General features: G+C 43.5%; 1 protein-coding gene across 2 annotated transcripts; it reads left to right on the top strand.

The window, feature by feature from the left end:
• Nucleotides 1-487: 487 nt before the first annotated feature.
• LOC141095819 (anterior gradient protein 2-A-like) lies at nucleotides 488-20,610 on the top strand. Of its 2 annotated transcripts, none has more exons than XM_073582158.1 (8): nucleotides 488-643; nucleotides 2,651-2,776; nucleotides 4,631-4,694; nucleotides 4,966-5,018; nucleotides 5,498-5,571; nucleotides 16,671-16,734; nucleotides 19,137-19,220; nucleotides 20,356-20,610. In XM_073582158.1, the coding sequence occupies exons 2-8, from the start codon at nucleotides 2,659-2,661 to the stop codon at nucleotides 20,403-20,405; spliced, it is 507 nt and encodes a 168-aa protein (XP_073438259.1). In that variant the 5' UTR covers nucleotides 488-643; nucleotides 2,651-2,658; the 3' UTR covers nucleotides 20,406-20,610. The 2 variants fall into 2 exon arrangements, with proteins under 2 accessions (XP_073438259.1, XP_073438258.1); XM_073582157.1 differs by lacking the exon at nucleotides 488-643 and adding an exon at nucleotides 871-1,044.
• Nucleotides 20,611-20,973: the final 363 nt, after the last annotated feature.

The raw sequence follows: 20,973 nt of genomic DNA, 5'->3' as shown, positions 1-20,973 counted from the left end.
AAAGTAAACAGCGGATAGAGAGAAAGAGAGAGAGCGCCTCTCGCTCTGGAGGACCTGTCCTGTCCTGCTTTAGGGTTTGTGCACGCTGAGATTTCTGCCGAAACTCTAAGTTTTCGAGGAGGACTTGGAAAAGAGTCCGTGTGCACATACCGTAACACAGTTATCACATAGATATGAAGGGGCTCTGTGTAATACTTCATGTCCCCTGTGGGGGCGCTGCAGGATAACTGAACGCTTACTGATTAGATTGCAGCTGATCTCCGGGGGTCTTTGCAATCATCACGGTGGGCTCATCTTACTGTGTGCGGAGCCGTCTGACAATCAGCACCAGACAATGGCCAGTCCATTAATCAGCGTAGTGACGGCAGTATACAGCCACTGCGCTCACAGTCGTGTATCCAATCGCACAAGGACAAATCAGCCTTAGGGCAAATCTGTCTCCCATTTACCTGCCGCCTCCCTGCAGAGATTCCTGGGCTTCGAGGGAGTGTCCATCCCCTGTAATAGTGAGATTAGTGTACACGGCGTTCATATGGAGATGAGGGGCGTGGACAGGTGCGCCCAGGTGAGTATATAGAGCCCAGGTGAGCGCCGCCAGGTATCGGACTCCGCGCTGTAACCCATCCCTGGCACCGGAGAGCAGGTGAGTCGCTGCCATTCAATTGTCTCATTCTTTCGGGTACTTAGTATTAAGTTACCGCAATTAATGGGGAAACTGCTGGAAGCAACAGACGATCACTGTCCCGGAATGAGACCTGATACAAAGAAGCCGTTCTCGTTCTCTCCTGGATACACTAATTCCACGTTGCCATGGAGACTGACATTTAATTAGCAGCATATTAAATTTACTCGGCAGGTGCGCTCACGGATCAGGATGTCCGGAATTCACCGCCCGTGCCAGGAGGGAAATTGTGCCTGGCAGAAACTCCTGGCGTCTGACATTTTTCGGGGTTAAAAATAATTTTTAGTCGTATCGGTTTCTAAGAAAGCTGGGTGACAACCGATACCATCGTCATCAGTTCATGTCAGAGTTGTCAGCTAATGGTATAGTCCCATTTCACTGCATAACTGGGCAGATGTATCATTTTGGGGTCTTGTAAAGGTGGGCATCGATTTGTGGTTATGACTGACAAATTTGCCATTCAGGGGTGTAGAAAAGCTGAAAAGTTATCTCTATTGGATTTGCCATAGTTGTCACCAAACTTTAGGAATATTCATCGTATAATGATATGCTCTCATTTTACTGTATAACTAGACAGATTTCCCATTCAGGGATATGGAAAAGTTGGGTGACAATCTTTATCATCAAGGTAATGACGGTCACTCAGTTTTGGGCTCTTGACTGTCCATTATATAAGGAAAACTCTCATATTGCTGCAAAGTCTATTGAACATCTAGGAAAGCTGGGTGACAATCCCTATGGGAGCACTTTTAGTCGTTACCCAGCTTTCCCATTTCATTTGTCATCCAGCTTGCCAATTAGGGGTCTAAAAAAGGTGAGTATTAATCTCTATTGGAGTTATACTAGTTGACACACAGCTTTTCTAGGCTTCTGACAGTCCATTATAAAGTGATGATATACACTCATTTACTCATACCAGAAAGATTTGCATTCAGAGGTCTGGAAAAGTTGGCTAGCAATGCTTTTGTTAGATGATTGTCACCTAGTTTTCCGAGGTTCCAGACTTCCCATTACACAGTGATGATACATTCTAATATTACTGTATAATTCAAGAGATTTGCTATTCATAAGTCTATAAAGGTGAGCATGAAATCTCTATGGGATTTGTATTAGCTGTCACCCAGCTTTCCTAGGCTCCCCCCTGCTGACCGTATCTCTATGGGCGTTGTATTAATTGTCACCCAGCTTTCCTAAGCTCCCCACTGTCCGTTATAAAGTGATATACCTCCATTGTTGTGTATAAGTTTACATATTTGCCATTCAGAGGTCTGGAAAAGTTAGATAACTATCCTTACGTGAGTTGTAATGGTTGTCACCCAGCTTTCCTACAATACTCATTGCTCATTGTACAATATTATATTCTGATTTTACTGTATAACTAGACATTTAGGAGAGTTTGGTCACAATCTCTTGGACAGATACAATGGTGGTCATCCAGCTTTTCTAGCTTCCTGTACGATGTCTAGTTCATATGAGACAGCTGAATTACTGTCTTCTGTGACTGGTAATGAAATACAGATCATTGCAGGGGGCTTTCTTTTGCATTTAGCTACATTGTATCACTTTAATTTATTTCTAATTTGGGTTCTATGGTAGAAACATTGTGTAATGGGGAAAGACTGGCTGCTCTGGGGTGGAGCATCACAGCTCTGTTTCTCATGGGCGGAGTAAAGTGGTTAAAATATAATAAAAATGGCAGCATCAGCTTATGTAACTATCAAATATAAAAATCTGGTGGGTCTCAGACCTTTAATCCCTCCTTTCCCCTTTTTTTGGGGGGGTTGAGAAGAGGACCCATTCCTCAGATCTGCCTCCTCCACTCTTGCTTGTAACATAAGCTCCGCCCCTGAGGAACAGTAGGAGACTATTCCCCTATTCCCAGGCCATAGATGCCCCGTGGCATAGATATAACCCTACAAGCCCACCTGACCCCTCCAGGATGACTGTATGAGTTGCTTTTCTTCCCAGCAATCATCATGAAGACCGCACTGAAGTCCGTGGTTCTTGTCGTTGTCGCTACCTCACTCTCTCTGGCCAAGGATGTGCCTCCAAAAACGAAGCCCGACACAACCAAACCACAGACTCTCTCCAGAGGTAAAATACATGACTATTACCATGCCTCAATACTAACTTTGTAGATTGTCTCATGTCCTCGCAGATGAAGCAGAGCTGAAGTTGTTATCCAGTGCACACAGTGTCTGGACCTCCATCAGTCAGTAGATTATGGTGGTCATCCGGAGCAGAGAGCCTTGTTGATGCCTTCCCTGGCATACAGAGGGGTTTGTAACAGACCCCGCCTGGACAATACTGTCTGTACGTTTCTTGCTAATTTATTGCCATTACATTTGACAAACTCATCGTCACTGCAAATTACAAGCTTAAAGGAGCAGTCCAACCCAATATGCCTTTATGTTATGCATAGTGCCGGGCTACAGAGGGACGAGCACCGTAAAATGCAGTCCATGCACCCCATCCCACGTCCCTCCCCAAAGCCTGCACCCGGAATAACAGAACTGGGATTCATCTGACAATCTCAACTCTGCTTCATCTCACAGATACAGCGCGGATACACTTAACATTCACATATTACACTCCTGACCATCTCAGCTCTGCTACATCCATCTGCCTCCTATGCTTTACACTGTGTGACACACAAGTTATTCTGATAGATAAAGCTGCCAAGGATGCACCCATAATCCAGGTCTGGGATCCAGGCGGTGGCATAACGAGTCCCATGGGCCCCGATGCAAAATTTGGACCTGTGCCCCCACCTCCATATTAGTCAGATGTAAGGGTCTTTGTAGCTTCTAGATCCTATAAAGACATGCGTGTTCACCCTCCATGTAATAGTGTCCCCATCCTGTAATAATGTCCCCCATCATGGACCCTTTTCTATAATCATGTCATCCTTCCTGGACTCTTTTGTTATGATGTCCCCATCCTGTAATAATATCTCTTATCCTAGGCCCCTTCCTGGTGTAATGTCCCCTGTCCTGGCACTCTTCCTGTTATAATGTCCCCCATCATAGGCCCCATGCTAATGTAATGTCCTCATCCTGAGCCCCTTACTAGTATAATGTCCCCATCCTGAGCCCCTTCCAGTAATGTCCCTCCATCCTGGACCCTTTCCTGGTATCCCCTATCCTGGACCCTTCCTGTAACAATGTCCCTCATCCTAGTATAATGTGCCCACTCCAGTAATAATATCTCTGCCATCCTGGACACCTTCCTGGCATAATATCACCTGTCTTGAGCCCCTTCTTGTAACAATATCTCTGATCATGATATAATGTCCCCCATCACGGGTGCCTTACTGGTATAATGTCCCCATCCTGAGCCCTTTCTAGTAATAATGTCTTCACCCTATCCTGGGCACATTCCTGATATTATGTCCCCCATCCTGGATCCTTTCCTGGTATTATGTCCCCCATCCTGGGTCCTTTCCTGGTATTATGTCCCCCATCCTGGACCCCTTCCTGGAATAATATCACCTACCCTGGGCCCCTTCCAGTAACAATGTCCTTCATCCTGTTATAATATCCCCCCTCATGGATTCCTTCCTAGTATAGTGACCCCCTTTGTATTACAATGTCCCCCATCCTGGGCCCCTTCTTGAAATAATGACCCCATGTAATCCAGTTTTGGGATCCAGGTTGCCGGGCTGGTGATGTCATTATACATTATACTATGGTGTCCCCCGTAACCACTGACAATCACAAATGATGGTCGACTGATGGATAAATGGGACTGAGCTGCAATACCAGATTCAGCCTACAAGGAAGGGTGGAGCCGTTTCTGAAAAACAAAACCTTTTCTAAGCTCATTAACCCTTCGAATAATGAATTCTATAGAAGCGTTCCTCTAATTGACGTCAGCGATGACTTCCCTGTGCCTAATGCAGGCGCTAAGTCCACAATCTGCCGGGTAACTTTCTACCTCTCCCTGCAGGGTGGGGCGACAACCTGGACTGGGTTCAGACGTATGAGGAAGCGCTGTTCAAAGCCAAGAGCGGGTGAGTTTCAGGTGATCACAGGTCTTGGATCTATAGCGCCACCTAGTGCAACACTGTTATAGTGCTGACTAATACCCGGAGTCCAGGCGCGATCACGGATACGGGAAGACGCAGGAGTCCTGCCTTGTCCTGTATGGCGCCTCATCTTCCGTATACCCCTTACCTTTTTTTTTCTAATTGTAAAAGTATAAATATTTATTTTTATTTATTTTTTTAAATAATTTGCATTTTTCTTACTGAAAATGAACTTAATATTTCCCTCTTATCACAGAAACAAACCTTTGATGGTCATTAACCACCGAGAAGATTGCCCGCACTCTCAAGGTAAGACGGATGCCTGCCAAGTGCCCACGCGCCAGTCATATACAGCACTGTGCAAAAGTTTTAGGCAGGGGTAAAATAAAATCTTCAAAGGAAGAAAAAGTCAATAGATGTGTTAGTAGTTAATTTTTTTTAATCAGTTAACAAAATACAAAGTGAATGAACAAAAGGGAAATCAATGAAATTAATATCTGTGATATGCAAGTAGAAACATAAGGAATGATAAACTCCCTGCAGACGGGGTTAATATGGAGCTCAATGTGAATTCAGTATGCAGTTGGCTCCTGAGCGCCCCCTGGTGGTGACTGCTCACAGACAGACTTATTATATTTCCCTTTACATCTTTGCAGGAGACACTTTAGCTGTACACGTTCCTTGTGACTTTGCTGTAGGAATATTTAGGGGAAACCAGTAATTATATGGATAATTGTTATCACATATGAGCGTCTCATCACATTAGGAAATCTGATTATTTCTTACAGCCCTGAAGAAAGTATTTTCCGGACACAAGGGAATTCAGAAAATTGCAGAAAACTTTGTACTCCTCAATGTTGTTGTAAGTAATAAAACAGCAGCCTAACCTATATACTGTGTGTGTGTGTGTATATATATACATACAAACACACACAGACACACACATGCTCTTTACCCACACACACGTGATCTAATTAGAAAAGGCTACAGGGTGTCTTGCCTGGACTTCCAGAAAAGTTTCAGAAGTCTTAATTTTTGAGGTTCCTCTACGAGACTGAAGACGATCTCAGAGTTTCTGGCAGACAGCAGAGACCTTCGGCCCCTTTGTTTTAGCGATTGGTCGGTGTCAGGGGGGCTGAGACCCCCTATAATCAAACCTTTAAACATTTTTGGCAAAGGTTTTCTAAATGTCCAGTTACACTTCACACTCCATTCACATCTGTGCTTTGGATTTCAGTTATAGTAGAGTCCGTGAGAAAGTGGCGGATCCATCATACGTTGGATATAAGCGGTGCTGGGTGGCCTCCACAATGGGGTCCAAATGATGGGGTCCAATGGATTCTACAGAGGGGTCTAGTAATGCAAGAATGTGACTGGGGATTCTGATGTCTCCAGCTACACAGATGTGAACAATACAAAGAGTAGAAGACTATAACAATAGTGGTGGGAGGGGCAGGAGTGGTAATAATAGCAGCACTGGTGGTGATGGAAGTAGGAATGGTAGTGGTCATCGCATCAGTAATAGTTGGGTAGTAATGGTGGTGGTACGTGCAGAAGTAGCGCTAATAAAAATCGTGTTAGTAGTAACATGGGTGGTAGTTGTGGTGCTGGTCATAGTTGTAATAGTAGTAGTATTAATAATACATTTACTAAAAATCCTTTCTAATAAAAACAAAAGTAGGTTTCCATAAATCTTAAATAGATCATAGTATAAAAATAACAAAAAGCTACAAAACACATTGTTCAGTTGATTAACTGCAATTGGAAATCTAAAAATCTAAATGACGGTTTTATCAGGGAATTACACCAATTACAGTCCATGGGGAGGAACATATATGCAGGTGTATGTGTATATATATACACACACACACTATATATACATATATATGTACACAAAGATACGTGTGTGATATATTAGAGATATATATACAGGCTCGGACTGGCCCACAGGGTAACAGAGGAATCCCCCGGTGGGCCCCTGTCCAGATCTGAGCCCCCAACCCCACTGTATGAGCAGTACTTGGCATAATTCACATGATTCACTCTGTACAGAAAAAAGCAGCATCTCCTCATTCATTAACCAAACTACCCAGTGTATTATTATACAGAGGCAGAGGTAAATTTGTGAACGAGGGCAATGGAATATGTGTATGCAGGTGAAAAGTGAGCCCCCCTCAAAGTCAATGTTACTGGTGGGCCCTTGGCATCCCAGTCCGACACTATACATATATATATATATACATACACTGGCTGAAGAGCCCGGCGTTGCCTGAGCCTAGTAACCAACTGTGGTTAGTTAGAACAAATTATAATGATTATATTTCACATAAAAACATTTCACATCATATATTCAACACTACAGATTTGCAACACAAATTAACTAAACGGTTACCCAAGTATTGATTGTATTTTATTTTCAACTCATTCAAGAGCCTATTGATAAACGAGTGTATCTGTGTATCTAATCCTCTCCTGTGTGATACTGACTGCTGAGCCGTGTATCTAATCCTCTCCTGTGTGATACTGACTGCTGAGCCGTGTATCTATTCCTCTCCTGTGTGATACTGACTGCTGAGCCGTGTATCTAATCCTCTCCTGTGTGATACTGACTGCTGAGCCGTGTATCTAACCCTATCCTGTGTGATACGGACTGCTGAGCCGTGTATCTAATCCTCTCCTGTGTGATAATGACTGCTGAGCCGTGTATCTAATCCTCTCCTGTGTGATACTGACTGCTGAGCCGTGTATCTAACACTATCCTGTGTGATACTGTCTGCTCAGCCGTGTATCTAATCCTCTCCTGTGTGATACTGACTGCTGAGCCGTGTATCTAACCCTATCCTGTGTGATATTGTCTGCTGAGCCGTGTATCTAATCCTATCCTGTATGATACTGACTGCTGAGCTGTGTATCTAATACTATCCTGTGTGATACTGTCTGCTGAGCCGTGTATCTAATCCTATCCTGTGTGATACTGACTGCTGAGCCGTGTATCTAACCCTATCCTGTGTGATATTGTCTGCTGAGCCGTGTATCTAATCCTCTCCTGTATGATACTGACTGCTGAGCCGTGTATCTAATCCTATCCTGTGTGATACTGCCTGCTGAGCCATGTATCTAATCCTCTCCTGTGTGATACTGACTGCTGAGCCGTGTATCTAATCCTCTCCTGTGTGATACTGACTGCTGAACCATGTATCTAATCCTATCCTGTGTGATACTGTCTGCTGAGCCGTGTACCTAATCCTATCCTGTGTGATACTGTCTGCTGAGCCGTGTATCTAATCCTATCCTGTGTGATACTGACTGCTGAGCCGTGTATCTACCCCTATCCTGTGTGATACTGACTGCTGAGCCGTGTATCTAATCCTCTCCTGTGTGATACTGACTGCTGAGCCGTGTATCTAACCCTATCCTGTGTGATACTGTCTGCTCAGCTGTGTATCTAATCCTCTCCTGTGTGATACTGACTGCTGAGCCGTGTATCTAACCCTATCCTGTGTGATATTGTCTGCTGAGCCTTGTATCTAATCCTATCCTGTATGATACTGACTGCTGAGCCGTGTATCTAATCCTATCCTGTGTGATACTGCCTGCTGAGCCATGTATCTAATCCTCTCCTGTGTGATACTGACTGCTGAGCCGTGTATCTAATCCTCTCCTGTGTGATACTGACTGCTGAACCGTGTATCTAATCCTATCCTGTGTGATACTGTCTGCTGAGCCGTGTACCTAATCCTATCCTGTGTGATACTGTCTGCTGAGCCGTGTATCTAATCCTATCCTGTGTGATACTGACTGCTGAGCCGTGTATCTACCCCTATCCTGTGTGATACTGACTGCTGAGCCGTGTATCTAATCCTCTCCTGTGTGATACTGACTGCTGAGCCGTGTATCTAACCCTATCCTGTGTGATACTGTCTGCACAGCTGTGTATCTAATCCTCTCCTGTGTGATACTGACTGCTGAGCCGTGTATCTAACCCTATCCTGTGTGATATTGTCTGCTGAGCCTTGTATCTAATCCTATCCTGTATGATACTGACTGCTGAGCCGTGTATCTAATCCTATCCTGTATGATACTGCCTGCTGAGCCGTGTATCTAATCCTCTCCTGTGTGATACTGACTGCTGAGCCGTGTATCTAATCCTATCCTGTGTGATACTGACTGCTGAGCCATATATCTAATCCTATCCTGTGTCTAATCCTATCCTGTGTGATACTGTCTGCTGAGTCGTGTATCTAATCCTATCCTGTGTGATACTGACTGCTGAGCCATGTATCTAATCCTCTCCTGTGTGATACTGACTTCTGAGCCGTGTATCTAACCCTATCCTGGGTGATACTGTCTGCTGAGCCGTGTATCTAATCCTCTCCTGTGTGATACTGACTGCTGAGCCGTGTATCTAACCCTATCCTGTGTGATATTGTCTGCTGAGCCGTGTATCTAATCCTGTCCTGTATGATACTGACTGCTGAGCTGTGTATCTAATACTATCCTGTGTGATACTGTCTGCTCAGCTGTGTATCTAATCCTCTCCTGTGTGATACTGACTGCTGAGCCGTGTATCTAACCCTATCCTGTGTGATATTGTCTGCTGAGCCGTGTATCTAATCCTGTCCTGTATGATACTGACTGCTGAGCCGTGTATCTAATCCTATCCTGTGTGCTACTGACTGCTGAGCTGTGTATCTAATCCTCTCCTGTGTGATACTGACTGCTGAGCCGTGTGTCTAATCCTCTCCTGTGTGATACTGACTGCTGAGCCTTGTATCTAACCCTATCCTGTGTGATATTGTCTGCTGAGCCGTGTATCTAATCCTGTCCTGTATGATACTGACTGCTGAGCCGTGTATCTAATCCTCTCCTGTGTGATACTGACTGCTGAGCCGTGTATCTAATCCTCTCCTGTGTGATACTGACTGCTGAGCCGCGTATCTAACACTATCCTGTGTGATACTGTCTGCTCAGCCGTGTATCTAATCCTCTCCTGTGTGATACTGACTGCTGAGCCGTGTATCTAACCCTATCCTGTGTGATATTGTCTGCTGAGCCGTGTATCTAATCCTATCCTGTATGATACTGACTGCTGAGCTGTGTATCTAGAATCATAGAATCATAGAATCGTAGAGTTGGAAGGGACCTCCTGGGCCATCTGGTCCAACCCCCTGCTCAAAGCAGGATTCGCTAAATCATCCCAGTCAGATGTCTGTCCAGCCTCTGTTTGAAGACTTCCATTGAAGGAGAACTCACCACTTCTCGTGGCAGCCTGTTCCACTCATTGATCACTCTAACTGTCAAAAAGTTTTTTCTAATATCTAATCTGTGTCTCCTCCCATTCAGTTTCATCCCATTGCTTCTAGTCTTTCCTTGTGCAAATGAGAATAAAGTTGATCCTTCTACAATGTGACAGCCCTTTAGATATTTGTAGACAGCTATTAAGTCTCCTCTCAGTCTTCTCTTTTGCAAACTAAACATTCCCAAATCCTGCAACCTTTCCTCATAAGACAGGGTTTGCAGACCGGTCACCATTCTGGTCGCTCTTTTCTGAACTTGCTCCAGTTTGTTGATGTCTTTTTTAAAATGTGGTGCCCAAAACTGGACACAATATTCCAGATGAGGTCTGACCAAAGAGGAGCCGTGTATCCTGTGTGATACTGTCTGCTGAGCCGTGTATCTAATCCTATCCTGTGTGATACTGACTGCTGAGCCGTGTATCTAACCCTATCCTGTGTGATATTGTCTGCTGAGCCGTGTATCTAATCCTCTCCTGTATGATACTGACTGCTGAGCCGTGTATCTAATCCTATCCTGTGTGATACTGCCTGCTGAGCCATGTATCTAATCCTCTCCTGTGTGATACTGACTGCTGAGCCGTGTATCTAATCCTCTCCTGTGTGATACTGACTGCTGAACCGTGTATCTAATCCTATCCTGTGTGATACTGTCTGCTGAGCCATGTACCTAATCCTATCCTGTGTGATACTGTCTGCTGAGCCGTGTATCTAATCCTATCCTGTGTGATACTGACTGCTGAGCCGTGTATCTAATCCTCTCCTGTGTGATACTGACTGCTGAGCCGTGTATCTAACCCTATCCTGTGTGATACTGTCTGCTCAGCTGTGTATCTAATCCTCTCCTGTGTGATACTGACTGCTGAGCCGTGTATCTAACCCTATCCTGTGTGATATTGTCTGCTGAGCCTTGTATCTAATCCTATCCTGTATGATACTGACTGCTGAGCCGTGTATCTAATCCTATCCTGTATGATACTGCCTGCTGAGCCGTGTATCTAATCCTCTCCTGTGTGATACTGACTATTGAGCCGTGTATCTAATCCTATCCTGTGTGATACTGACTGCTGAGCCATGTATCTAATCCTATCCTGTGTGATACTGTCTGCTGAGCCATATATCTAATCCTATCCTGTGTGATACTGACTGCTGAGCCATGTATCTAATCCTCTCCTGTGTGATACTGACTTCTGAGCCGTGTATCTAACCCTATCCTGTGTGATACTGTCTGCTGAGCCGTGTATCTAATCCTCTCCTGTGTGATACTGACTGCTGAGCCGTGTATCTAACCCTATCCTGTGTGATATTGTCTGCTGAGCCGTGTATCTAATCCTGTCCTGTATGATACTGACTGCTGAGCTGTGTATCTAATACTATCCTGTGTGATACTGTCTGCTCAGCTGTGTATCTAATCCTCTCCTGTGTGATACTGACTGCTGAGCCGTGTATCTAACCCTATCCTGTGTGATATTGTCTGCTGAGCCGTGTATCTAATCCTGTCCTGTATGATACTGACTGCTGAGCTGTGTATCTAATACTATCCTGTGTGATACTGTCTGCTCAGCTGTGTATCTAATCCTCTCCTGTGTGATACTGACTGCTGAGCCGTGTATCTAACCCTATCCTGTGTGATATTGTCTGCTGAGCCGTGTATCTAATCCTGTCCTGTATGATACTGACTGCCGAGCTGTGTATCTAATCCTCTCCTGTGTGATACTGACTGCTGAGCTGTGTATCTAATCCTCTCCTGTGTGATACTGACTGCTGAGCCTTGTATCTAACCCTATCCTGTGTGATATTGTCTGCTGAGCCGTGTATCTAATCCTGTCCTGTATGATACTGACTGCTGAGCCGTGTATCTAATCCTATCCTGTGTGATACTGACTGCTGAGCTGTGTATCTAATCCTCTCCTGTGTGATACTGACTGCTGAGCTGTGTATCTAATCCTCTCCTGTGTGATACTGACTGCTGAGCCGTGTATCTAATCCTCTCCTGTGCGATACTGACTGCTGAGCCGCGTATCTAACACTATCCTGTGTGATACTGTCTGCTCAGCCGTGTATCTAATCCTCTCCTGTGTGATACTGACTGCTGAGCCGTGTATCTAACCCTATCCTGTGTGATATTGTCTGCTGAGCCGTGTATCTAATCCTATCCTGTATGATACTGACTGCTGAGCTGTGTATCTAATACTATCCTGTGTGATACTGTCTGCTGAGCCGTGTATCTAATCCTATCCTGTGTGATACTGACTGCTGAGCCGTGTATCTAACCCTATCCTGTGTGATATTGTCTGCTGAGCCGTGTATCTAATCCTCTCCTGTATGATACTGACTGCTGAGCCGTGTATCTAATCCTATCCTGTGTGATACTGCCTGCTGAGCCATGTATCTAATCCTCTCCTGTGTGATACTGACTGCTGAGCCGTGTATCTAATCCTCTCCTGTGTGATACTGACTGCTGAACCGTGTATCTAATCCTATCCTGTGTGATACTGTCTGCTGAGCCGTGTACCTAATCCTCTCCTGTGTGATACTGACTGCTGAACCGTGTATCTAATCCTATCCTGTGTGATACTGTCTGCTGAGCCGTGTACCTAATCCTATCCTGTGTGATACTGTCTGCTGAGCCGTGTATCTAATCCTATCCTGTGTGATACTGACTGCTGAGCCGTGTATCTAATCCTCTCCTGTGTGATACTGACTGCTGAGCCGTGTATCTAACCCTATCCTGTGTGATACTGTCTGCTCAGCTGTGTATCTAATCCTCTCCTGTGTGATACTGACTGCTGAGCCGTGTATCTAACCCTATCCTGTGTGATATTGTCTGCTGAGCCTTGTATCTAATCCTATCCTGTATGATACTGACTGCTGAGCCGTGTATCTAATCCTATCCTGTATGATACTGCCTGCTGAGCCGTGTATCTAATCCTCTCCTGTGTGATACTGACTATTGAGCCGTGTATCTAATCCTATCCTGTGTGATACTGACTGCTGAGCCATGTATCTAATCCTATCCTGTGTGATACTGTCTGCTGAGCCGTGTATCTAATCCTATCCTGTGTGATACTGACTGCTGAGCCATGTATCTAATCCTCTCCTGTGTGATACTGACTTCTGAGCCGTGTATCTAACCCTATCCTGTGTGATACTGTCTGCTGAGCCGTGTATCTAATCCTCTCCTGTGTGATACTGACTGCTGAGCCGTGTATCTAACCCTATCCTGTGTGATATTGTCTGCTGAGCCGTGTATCTAATCCTGTCCTGTATGATACTGACTGCTGAGCTGTGTATCTAATACTATCCTGTGTGATACTGTCTGCTCAGCTGTGTATCTAATCCTCTCCTGTGTGATACTGTCTGCTCAGCCGTGTATCTAATCCTCTCCTGTGTGATACTGACTGCTGAGCCGTGTATCTAACCCTATCCTGTGTGATATTGTCTGCTGAGCCGTGTATCTAATCCTATCCTGTATGATACTGACTGCTGAGCTGTGTATCTAATACTATCCTGTGTGATACTGTCTGCTGAGCCGTGTATCTAATCCTATCCTGTGTGATACTGACTGCTGAGCCGTGTATCTAACCCTATCCTGTGTGATATTGTCTGCTGAGCCGTGTATCTAATCCTCTCCTGTATGATACTGACTGCTGAGCCGTGTATCTAATCCTATCCTGTGTGATACTGCCTGCTGAGCCATGTATCTAATCCTCTCCTGTGTGATACTGACTGCTGAGCCGTGTATCTAATCCTCTCCTGTGTGATACTGACTGCTGAACCGTGTATCTAATCCTATCCTGTGTGATACTGTCTGCTGAGCCGTGTACCTAATCCTATCCTGTGTGATACTGTCTGCTGAGCCGTGTATCTAATCCTATCCTGTGTGATACTGACTGCTGAGCCGTGTATCTAATCCTCTCCTGTGTGATACTGACTGCTGAGCCGTGTATCTAACCCTATCCTGTGTGATACTGTCTGCTCAGCTGTGTATCTAATCCTCTCCTGTGTGATACTGACTGCTGAGCCGTGTATCTAACCCTATCCTGTGTGATATTGTCTGCTGAGCCTTGTATCTAATCCTATCCTGTATGATACTGACTGCTGAGCCGTGTATCTAATCCTATCCTGTATGATACTGCCTGCTGAGCCGTGTATCTAATCCTCTCCTGTGTGATACTGACTATTGAGCCGTGTATCTAATCCTATCCTGTGTGATACTGACTGCTGAGCCATGTATCTAATCCTATCCTGTGTGATACTGTCTGCTGAGCCGTGTATCTAATCCTATCCTGTGTGATACTGACTGCTGAGCCATGTATCTAATCCTCTCCTGTGTGATACTGACTTCTGAGCCGTGTATCTAACCCTATCCTGTGTGATACTGTCTGCTGAGCCGTGTATCTAATCCTCTCCTGTGTGATACTGACTGCTGAGCCGTGTATCTAACCCTATCCTGTGTGATATTGTCTGCTGAGCCGTGTATCTAATCCTGTCCTGTATGATACTGACTGCTGAGCTGTGTATCTAATACTATCCTGTGTGATACTGTCTGCTCAGCTGTGTATCTAATCCTCTCCTGTGTGATACTGACTGCTGAGCCGTGTATCTAACCCTATCCTGTGTGATATTGTCTGCTGAGCAGTGTATCTAATCCTGTCCTGTATGATACTGACTGCTGAGCTGTGTATCTAATACTATCCTGTGTGATACTGTCTGCTCAGCTGTGTATCTAATCCTCTCCTGTGTGATACTGACTGCTGAGCCGTGTATCTAACCCTATCCTGTGTGATATTGTCTGCTGAGCCGTGTATCTAATCCTGTCCTGTATGATACTGACTGCCGAGCTGTGTATCTAATCCTCTCCTGTGTGATACTGACTGCTGAGCTGTGTATCTAATCCTCTCCTGTGTGATACTGACTGCTGAGCCGTGTGTCTAATCCTCTCCTGTGTGATACTGACTGCTGAGCCTTGTATCTAACCCTATCCTGTGTGATATTGTCTGCTGAGCTGTGTATCTAATCCTCTCCTGTGTGATACTGACTGCTGAGCCGTGTATCTAATCCTATCCTGTGTGATACTGGGCTCTCCCTGTAGTCTGTGTCAGAGGGTGGTCTGTGTTGGCATGGTAATAAATTGTGTTATTTCCAGCTTTACAGAAGGACGATAGCACCATAGAAATGATAAGAATAATAGGCAAAATTGTTTGGTGAATTGGAACGCGCAGGGTTAAAACTTCGCCTCACAACATAGCCTATGACGCTCTCGGGGTCCAGACGTGTGACTGTGCAAAATTTTGTGGCTGTAGCTGCGCCGGTGCAGATGCCAATCCCGGACATACACACACACACATTGAGCTTTATATATTACATATGTACACAGTGGGTAATATACGTATTGAACGCCAATTTCCTAAGTAAATCTATTTCTAAAGGTGATATTGACATGAAATTCTCCCCAGTCTTAAAGCTTCATCACCGACAAAGACTTTTACACAAAGTATTAAATAAATTTCAGTAAGATGTTCAATACTTTTCCCTGTGTTTTTTCCCATAATTACACATAATTTCTGGCCCTCTCTGGTGATTTCCTTCCTGTGTGGATTGGATGGGTTGTCAGAGGCAAATGGTGAGAATTTCATGTCAATAGCATGTTTAGAAATATACTAACTTAGAACATTGACGTGTTCATTACTTATTTCACCCTCTGTATATATAAAACTTTCCTGTACGTAGACTGTTAATACATAAAGTAATAGTTTTATCAGCGTAGGTTAAGGAATAGGGGAAGTTGGAAAGTGAGTAAAAGAAAGTGTTAATCTATTTTTAATTTCTAATTAATATAAAAAGTAATTAGAGACATTAACAAAAAAATGTAACATTTTAATAAATAAAAATCTACGATGATGTCAGAAAGAAAAATAAAGAAAATATTCCCATTAGAATCCACTCGCTGCCTGATATCCCGGACTTGGATTGTCGGAGACGGCGCGGAGCCCGGCGGGCCCCTGGGTGTAGCGTCCGGACTCCTTTGTCGGGTCGTCCTGACACTGTACACATTGTGGTCCCTGGGTCACATCATGGCCTGACAGCGCCCGCTCCTCGGCCCCAGATAAGGATCGTGTTCTCTCCTGCGTATTATATGAGCAGGTGGACGGTGAGAGAGGGACGAGGCCTCACTTCTGCCCCTTAGAGCGAGACGCCGTGAAAGATTCTCGCCCCTTGATCTTGTAACAAAAACATTTTTCCCACAAGACCATCAAATATTGAAAATTCTCAAGTTTGACTTAATGTTCACAGGGCGTGTATACTTTTGCAACATCCTTCTAAATTACTGCAATAACTAAGCTGACACAATTTTAATGATAGCCTTGATTAAAGCAAAAACTATTCTACTGTTTTAAGTTTGCAGCTCCTACACAGATCTATGTGTATCCATGGTAACAGACTACAAACAAATCCCGTAGTCACAAGTTACACTACTACATCTGTTCCCCCTGTCCGATACAGATGGTAGAAGAGGCCCAGAGGAGGATAAGACAGCGGGGATACAGAACTCTGCACTGGTGCTGTATACACAAAACAGGAGATTCACAATCAAGACTTATCACATTCAACCCCTATGATGACAATGAGTAGTAATAAATGTATTTATATTTCTGTCTTTTAGTATGACCCCACAGATAAAAACCTCGCTCTCGATGGACAGTATGTGCCAAAGATTGTATTTGTGGGTAAGTAGAGTAGTAGTAAAGTAATGTAAAATGTCTCCGAATATAAATATATAACAATTACCGTAGTCTGCCCTAATGGAAACCAGAGAAACCCCATAATATCACAGGACAGAGTTACTAGATCAACATTACTGATCCTGAGTTACATCCTGTATTATACACCAGAGCTGCACTCACTATTCTGCTGGTGGAGTCACTGTGTACATACATTACATTACTGATCCTGAGTTACATCCTATATGTATTATACTCCAGAGCTGCACTCACTTATTCTGCTGGTGCAGTCACTGTGTACATACATTACATTACTGATCCTGAGTTACATCCTATATGTATTATACTCCAGAGCTGCACTCACTTATTCTGCTGGTGCAGTCACTGTGTACATACATTACATTACTGATCCTGAGTTACATCCTATATGTATTATACTCCAGAGCTGCACTCACTTATTCTGCTGGTGCAGTCACTGTGTACATACATTACATTACTGATCCTGAGTTACCTCCTGTATTATACCCCAGAGCTGCACTCACTATTCTGCTGGTGCAGTCAGTGTGTACATACATTATATTACTGATCCTGAGTTACATCCTGTATTATACTCCAGAGCTGCACTCACTATTCTGCTGGTGCAGTCACTGTGTACATACATTACATTACTGATCCTGAGTTACATCCTGTATTATACTCCAGAGCTGCACTCACTAATCTGCTGGTGCAGTCACTGTGTACATACATTACATTACTGATCCTGAGTTACATCCTGTATTATACTCCAAAGCTGCACTCACTATTCTGCTGGTGCAGTCACTGTGTACATACATTACATTACTGATCCTGAGTTACATCCTATATGTATTATACTCCAGAGCTGCACTCACTTATTCTGCTGGTGCAGTCACTGTGTACATACATTATATTACTGATCCTGAGTTACATCCTGTATTATACTCCAAAGCTGCACTCACTATTCTGCTGGTGCAGTCAGTGTGTACATACATTACTGATCCTGAGTTACATCCTATATGTATTATACTCCAGAGCTGCACTCACTTATTCTGCTGGTGCAGTCACTGTGTACATACATTATATTACTGATCCTGAGTTACATCCTGTATTATACTCCAAAGCTGCACTCACTATTCTGCTGGTGCAGTCACTGTGTACATACATTACTGATCCTGAGTTACATCCTATATGTATTATACTCCAGAGCTGCACTCACTATTCTGCTGGTGCAGTCACTGTGTACATACATTATATTACTGATCCTGAGTTACATCCTGTATTATACCCCAGAGCTGCACTCACTATTCTGCTGGTGCAGTCAGTGTGTACATACATTACATTACTGATCCTGAGTTACATCCTGTATTATACTCCAGAGCTGCACTCACTATTCTGCTGGTGCAGTCAGTGTGTACATACATTACATTACTGATCCTGAGTTACATCCTGTATTATACTCCAGAGCTGCACTCACTATTCTGCTGGTGCAGTCAGTGTGTACATACATTACATTACTGATCCTGAGTTACATCCTGTATTATACTCCAGAGCTGCACTCACTATTCTGCTGGTGCAGTCAGTGTGTACATACATTACATTACTGATCCTGAGTTACATCCTGTATTATACTCCAGAGCTGCACTCACTATTCTGCTGGTGCAGTCACTGTGTACATACATTACATTACTGATCCTGAGTTACATCCTGTATTATACTCCAGAGCTGCACTCACTAATCTGCTGGTGCAGTCACTGTGTACATACATTACATTACTGATCCTGAGTTACATCCTGTATTATACTCCAGAGCTGCACTCACTATTCTGCTGGTGCAGTCACTGTGTACATACATTACATTACTGATCCTGAGTTACATCCTGTATTATACTCCAGAGCTGCACTCACTATTCTGCTGGTGCAGTCACTGTTTACACACATTACATTACTGATCCTGAGTTACATCCGGTATTATACTCCAGAGCTGCACTCACTATTCTGCTGGTGCAGTCACTGTGTACATACATTACATTACTGATCCTGAGTTACATCCTGTATTATACCCCAGAGCTGCACTCACTATTCTGCTGGTGCAGTCACTGTGTACATACATTACTGATCCTGAGTTACATCCTGTATTATACTCCAGAACTGCACTCACTATTCTGCTGGTGCAGTCACTGTATACATACATTACATTACTGATCCTGAGTTACATCCTGTATTATACCCCAGAGCTGCACTCACTATTCTGCTGGTGCAGTCACTGTGTACATACATTACTGATCCTGAGTTACATCCTGTATTATACCCCAGAGCTGCACTCACTATTCTGTTGGTGCAGTCACTGTGTACATACATTACTGATCTTGTATTTTTTGTTTTTTTCCACAGATCCTTCCCTTGTAGTCAGAGCTGATATTCCTGGGAAGTACTCCAACCATCGTTACACATACGAGCCAGAGGATATTGATCTTCGTAAGTAGTAACTCCATTGTTGGTCACGTGAGGGCGAGCTCCTAATACTCAGTGGTACTGCCTCTTATTTCTGCTTAGGGGAAAAAAAAACCCACCCACCACTAGGGGGAGCTCTTTACATATATCGTAATACAGCTCTCAATCCCTGCTGTATAAATGTGTGTGCAGTGAGCTCCCTCTGGTGGCGGCTGCAGGGATCCAGGATATTATAATGTATCTTTAAGTACTTTTATATTTGTGAGCAGCACAGGATTGCACATCTCAAATAATAGCATTAACCCATTCACTCTCCAATCCTAGAAGGAATCTAAAATGTTGGATCTTTAATCTATACCTCCCCATAAATCATTAATCAACACTATGGATATGTAAGTAATATTACAGCCAACCCTAAATCTCCCTATATAAATATATGTGGTGCACTAAGAAGTTTACAAACAGGGAGCACAGAAGTTTTTGTAACTTTCAAACTTTCTCTACATGGAATAAGAACGTTCTCTGTTGTGCTCGCTATTGCCCTGGATTTGATTCTCGCTCCATCAATCATTTCAATATTGAGTGATTTCTAAATTTCTGGAAAAAAAGACAAAAAAAAAAAACTCCAAAAGATTTAAAATCTAGAAAATACATCATTGCCACCTAGAGGACAAAAGTGAGAATTACAAGTGACTTCTTTCTACTGAAGAATGGAAATATTTTACAATTTTATTATGAGATACTTTCTATCCTCTGGTGTTAATATTTGGAAATCTCTCCGCTAGTAACATTAAAATTAAATATCTCCCCCAATATTTGCTCTCCGGGTCCGGAGTCCGCCTAACCATCATTTTCTCCTGCTGGAACCATGAGAGGTTTAGATGCCCACGGTGAAGTCTCTGGATGGAATCCATTCAATAACAGCAAGCAGAGATCTTAAAAGTTGTCAGAACTGAAAGTCAAAGTTTTACAAAGTTGCATAAAACTTTTTTTTTTTTACCACTTGATGAATTTAGAGGATCCATAGATTCAGTTTCTGAAGCCAGGGACCCTCCGGTCTCACTGCCCCCAGGTTAACACTTGTCTTAAAGAGCCCCTCTTTAAAGTTATTCTTTCTTATGTTGCTTCATTGGGTTTTTCTCTCTTTTTTTGCTTCCAGTGTACGAGAACATGAAGAAGGCGCAAACTCTCCTGAAGACCGAGCTGTAGAGACCCTGTCCCTGTATATACGTGGATTAACTATGCAATGTATGGATGTGAAGGATGAGACAAGTCATATTTCACTGATACTCACATTTAGCGGGTTTAGAAGACTTAGTTTAAAAAAAAAAAATTGTTTTTTTTTTTTTTTTAAATGTGAAACTTCTCTTGACACCTTTTTTTTGTAAAAAATAAATCAACCTGGGGTTATTTATGACGGCGCTTTGTGGATTCTTGGCTGAAATTGCCACTTCAGGAGCAGGTAATGATTAACCGCAGGCATCTTCCTATGGAATGTGGAGGGTTGAGAGCCGAGAGGTCAGAAAACTGGTCCTATATAAAAGTATTCACACCCCTTCGGAATTTTTTTTTTTCCTTAACTTGATTTCCAGTAAATTTAATATGAATTTATTAAAAAAAAAAAAAAAAAAGCTTAGTGATGGGTGTAAATACTTTTTCAATGCAGATTATGTGAGGTGTATATATTATTCTACAATGTAAAGAACTTGTATAGAGGTAGAAAAATATGGCTGCTTTCTTCTAGAAACAGTGCCACAAATGCCAATAGGTTATGTCT

Source organism: Dendrobates tinctorius, unplaced genomic scaffold (genome assembly GCF_039654945.1).
Source record: "Dendrobates tinctorius isolate UK_male_01 unplaced genomic scaffold, ASM3965494v1 ptg000070l, whole genome shotgun sequence".
Taxonomy (NCBI): Eukaryota; Metazoa; Chordata; class Amphibia; order Anura; family Dendrobatidae; genus Dendrobates; species Dendrobates tinctorius.
The sequence above is the reverse complement of the archived record's forward strand: the minus strand, read 5'-3'. Positions and strand labels throughout refer to the sequence as shown.